General features: G+C 38.4%; 1 protein-coding gene across 1 annotated transcript; it reads right to left on the bottom strand.

Annotated features, from left to right (window-relative positions):
• Nucleotides 1-2242: 2242 nt before the first annotated feature.
• Nucleotides 2243-3330, bottom strand: LOC143592172 (uncharacterized). Its single transcript, XM_077072150.1, has 3 exons — nucleotides 3198-3330; nucleotides 2837-3111; nucleotides 2243-2656 (listed from the first exon to the last, which is right to left on the bottom strand). Exons 1-3 carry the CDS (start codon nucleotides 3328-3330, stop codon nucleotides 2243-2245), a joined length of 822 nt encoding a protein of 273 aa, XP_076928265.1.
• Between the last annotated feature and the right edge of the window lie 1536 nt (nucleotides 3331-4866).

Here is a 4866-nt window from a genome sequence, read left to right on the forward strand (position 1 = left end):
CCATTCATAAATACTCGACACATTTATAAGATATTTAATATTTTAGGGTTTTCGAATTTTCGTATATTACAATTCTACCTCCCTTAAAAAAAATTTCATCCTCGAAATCAATATTAGATAGCACCGTATGTTTTGGGTATTTATACCATACCCCTAGAATAACTTCGTGTTCGTTTTTTTTTTCTTTTTTTTTCTTTTTCTAATATAAGACAATCAATATTTCCACGTAATGAGTATGCACTAAGCAACAAAGCAACAATTACGAGTATCTACAGTTCATTATTCAGAAATCAAACGAACAATAATTATAAATCTTAGTTTCCGAATAAGTTCGGATACTGAGAACGAATCACATCTTCTGCTTCCTAAGTTGCCTCGCGCTCTGGGTGATTTTTTCATAAAATTTTAACGAAAGGAATAACTTTCTTACGTATAACACATTCTTGACAATCCAATATAGCCTCTGGTTCCTCTTCGTATGATGAGTCTTCCTGGAATTCATGTAAGGGATAGTTCACAACATGAAGAGGGTGGTAATTATACCCACGTAATAATGACACAAGAAAAACATTAGGCACATGCGATAATTGTGGTGGTAGAGCTAGTCGGATAATTTCCCGTAGAAATATCTCCGATAGTTTGCTTACTGAGTACCCCTTACGAATTGGCAAGAAATGAGCAGATTTTGTGAGTCTATCAACAACAACCCAGATAGCATCATTTTTCAAAAAAGTTTTTGGTAGACCTATAACAAAGTCCATCGAAATATCATCCCATTTCCAAACAGGAATATCCATAGGTTGTAGTAATCCACTAGCCCGTTGATGTTCAATTTTCACTTGTTGATAAATCAAACACCGGCTAACATGTCTAGCTACATCTTCTTTCATACCACTCCACCAGAAATGTTGTTTCAAATCGCTATACATATTTGTGGATCCGGGGTGAATAGAGAATGGAGAATTATGTGCCTCAATTAACAAGGCTTCGCGAAGAGTGGAATCATCTGGCACACACAAACGCTTCCCACACCATATCGTCCCATTTTCATCAACCCGAAATTCAGATTGCTTCCCCACCTCAAGATTTTGTAAAATAGCCCAAGCTCCCCATCTTGATTTTGAGCTTCTTTTATTTATGTAATAAGGTCGGGATGTATTTTCAATCTTGCCAAATAACCATCGGATTTGCCAAAGTGTAGATTAATCTTCATACAATTCAAATCTGTAAGAATATGTGGCTGAAAAGTTTAGCATGCTAAGCTCCCAGAGTTCTTCCTACTCAAAGCATCTGCCACAACATTTACTTTACCAGGGTGGTAGTGGATGTTGGCATCATAATCTTTGAGTAGTTCTAACCATCTCCTCTGTCTCATGTTTAGCTCTTTCTGAGTGAAAATGTACTTGAGGCTCTTATGGTTGGTGAATATATCACATGTCTCTCCATATAGATAATGTCTCCAGATCTTGAGTGCAAACACTACGGCTGCCAATTCTAGATCATGTGTCGGGTAATTCACCTCATAAGGCTTAAGTTGTTGTGAAGCATAAGCAATGACTTTCCCATGCTGCATGAAGACACAACCGAGACCTTTCTTTGAGGCGTCACTATATATCTGGTATCCACCTAAACCGGATGGAAGCGTAAGAATGGGTGCGGACACAAATTTATTTTTTAATGCCTCAAAACTCTTTTCCCGATTATCGTTCCAAGCAAATTTCACCCCTTTCCTCATAAGTTGAGTAAGAGGCAAGGCCAAGGTAGAAAAACCTCTACAAAATGTCGATAATAACCAGCCAAGACCAGAAAACTTCGAACTTCGGTAACTGAGGTAGGTTTAGGCCACTTAGTAATAGCTTTCACTTTAGCTGGATCCATAGTAATACCTTTGGCTGATACAATGTGGCCTAGGAAGGCTACTTGTTCCAACCAAAAGTCGCACTTAGAAAATTTGGCATACAACTTCTTTTGGCGTAAGGTTCCTAAAACAGTTCGAAGATGGTCTTCATGTTCTTCTCGAATTTTAGAAAATACCAGAATATCATCGATAAAAAAAATTACGAACCGATCTAAGTACTCATGAAACACTCGATTCATAAGGTCTATAAAAACAGCTGGAGCATTTGTCAAGCCGAAAGGCATGACTAAAAACTCATAATGTCCATACCGGGTATGGAACGCTGTCTTAGGAACATCTTGGTCTTGAACCCTCAACTGGTGATAACCTGACCTAAGATCGATTTTAGAGAAAAACTTGCTCCTTGGAGCTGATAGAAGAGATCATCAATACGAAGCGATTTCGAATAGTAATTTCATTGAGTTCTCGGTAGTCAATGCACAAATGCATGCTACCACCTTTTTTCTTCATGAATAATACCGGTGCTCCCCATGGTGAAACAATTGGTCTTATAAATCCAAATTCCAACAATTCTTGTAGTTGCTCCTTCAACTCTTTCAATTCCAGCGGGGCCATACGATAGGGTGCCTTTGAAATTGGTTCAGCAACAGGAATCAGATCGATAGTGAACTCTACTTCACGTTCGGGTGGTATCCCTGGTAATTCTTCCGGGAAGACATCAGAGAATTCATGAACAATAGGAAAGTCTTCGATACGGGGCGTATCCACAAATGTATCTTTTATAGAGGCTATGAACCCCTCACAACCGTGTGATACAAGTTTTTGAGCTTTAAGCGCATATATTATTTTAAGAGATTTTCAGGGCTGAGTCCCCTAAAAAATGAATTCTGGATGTAAAACATCTCCAAACAAGACTCGTTTCTGATGACAATCAATTGTTGCTCGATGCATGGTCAGCTAATCCATGCCCAAAATAACATCAAAGTCTCCCATTTGCAAGGGAAGTAGATCTGCTTTGGGAACGACATTTCCAACCACTAGCGGACAATTTCGGTAGACATGAGTAATAGTAGAACTTTCCCCTGTCGGTATGGAAATAACCAATGCGGTATTCAAAAGAGAAGGCACAACTTTAAGACGTTTGGCAAATAATTGTGAGACATCGAAGTGGGTCTCCCTGGTATCAAATAACACATACAATTCATGCTCAGCAAGAGAGATCATACCAAAAACAGTGCCTAGCATATCAATAACTAATAAGACACAAATAATTAACTAAAATATAATCAAGGAAGCAGGCTAAACACAATATTAAGAAGGAAGACAAGGGAAGTTGTACCTGGAGTATTCGAAGCTTCTCCAGCAGTAAGGGTGAATACTCGTCCTCCAGTAGTATGTGGCACAGTAGCTCCCCTAGTAGTATCCCCTGGTCGATTCCTGCTCTTTGGGCAATCTTTAACCATATGCCTCATCTCTCCACAACTAAGACAAGCGCCAGTAAGTCGACGACAAGCACCTGAATGCTGTTTGTTGCAATGTGTACACAGAGAGTGTAAGGCCCCGAACCCCGGGAACCCTAGAGTTGGTATTCATGCAAAATACTTGTAAAAGTATTTAAACTTGAAAATAATTCATTCATTAAAATAACCAATTCAGAGTATAATTCAGTGGAAAACATAAATAATAAAATAAGTTCCCAAAACCAATTTAAATGTATTTAAATACATGTTAAAAAGAAAATGTTTATTATTATTGAAACATCCGACTAAGTATGCTCTCCACCGTCCAAGTAGCTTCGTGCACGTCCAAGCGGCAATGCGTCCACCTCCTAACCTGAAACTCACACTAACATGCACATAAATCAGCTTGAGCTGAGTGAGTTCAAGTTTTAATAAATAACATCAATATTAATATTCATAATAGTCATTCCAAAGGTTTTAAACTATAAAAGGGATACATCAGTTAGGCCATCATCTTCGATAAATAATCATCCTTATGTATATATACATATCCATACATACATATAAACATCTTTATAAGTGCATCCCTATATATACAAAAATATATATATATACATACATATATATATATATATATATATATATATATATAACATCCAAGTAATAACATCAGGGTCGAGCAAACGTACAACCCAAACACGTAACATCTCATCAACGTATGCAAACACAAAGTAGGCATACGTAACATCCATAGTCGATAACGACTACAACATCGCCAAATATTGGCCATACAATAATATATATACATACATATTATAACATCCCAAGGCCTACCATATACGAGCAAGCCTATATAAAATAGTTTTAATGTTTCGTCAAGAAAAATCGTTTAGGTGTGCATGCTAGTCCAAAACTTAAAAGGAGTTAAAAGGGGCATCATGAACTCACCTAACACGAGACACGGATTCCCCACGAGCTAGAGAATCCCTAAGTAATCCCAAGACTCAAACACCTGCCGGTTTACATTTAATCAATACTAATGACATCAAGATGACTCGTTTATCCTATGAGACGTTCTAACGGGGTTTGGGTCACCTAAAGCCTCGACCTCATCAAACTAAATCACAACAGCCCCCGAGGCCTCACATTCACCAATACGACCATTAGATACTCCCGGGAATAAAGAATTCCCAAATTACCCCCGGAAGCACTAGGTGATACCAATACGTGCGTTTAAGAGTCGTTTAGGCCGTTAACATCCAACTCAACCCCGTGTGGACCCATTATGATAAAATCACAGACAACAAGTCCACACGACGCTACACGAGTCAAATGGGTCGGTAACTCGCAAGTACAACGCACCAACTACTCAATAAACGCAATTGCGCGTTGTACCGACCCATTGGAGTAACCGACAACCAATTCAGCCTCATAACTTATAAAAATGATTTTTCAACAGTCCGTACATCAAACCAAGTTCCCCAAGCTGAATTGGTCGTTAATCACTTCCACGCTCGCGTAAACGCAGCAAACTATAATTCTAGTCAA

The sequence above is a fragment of the Bidens hawaiensis genome, unplaced genomic scaffold (genome assembly GCF_021521415.1).
Source record: "Bidens hawaiensis isolate Kalapana, Puna unplaced genomic scaffold, B.hawaiensis_p1.1 tig00040577_1, whole genome shotgun sequence".
NCBI lineage: Eukaryota > Viridiplantae > Streptophyta > Magnoliopsida > Asterales > Asteraceae > Bidens > Bidens hawaiensis.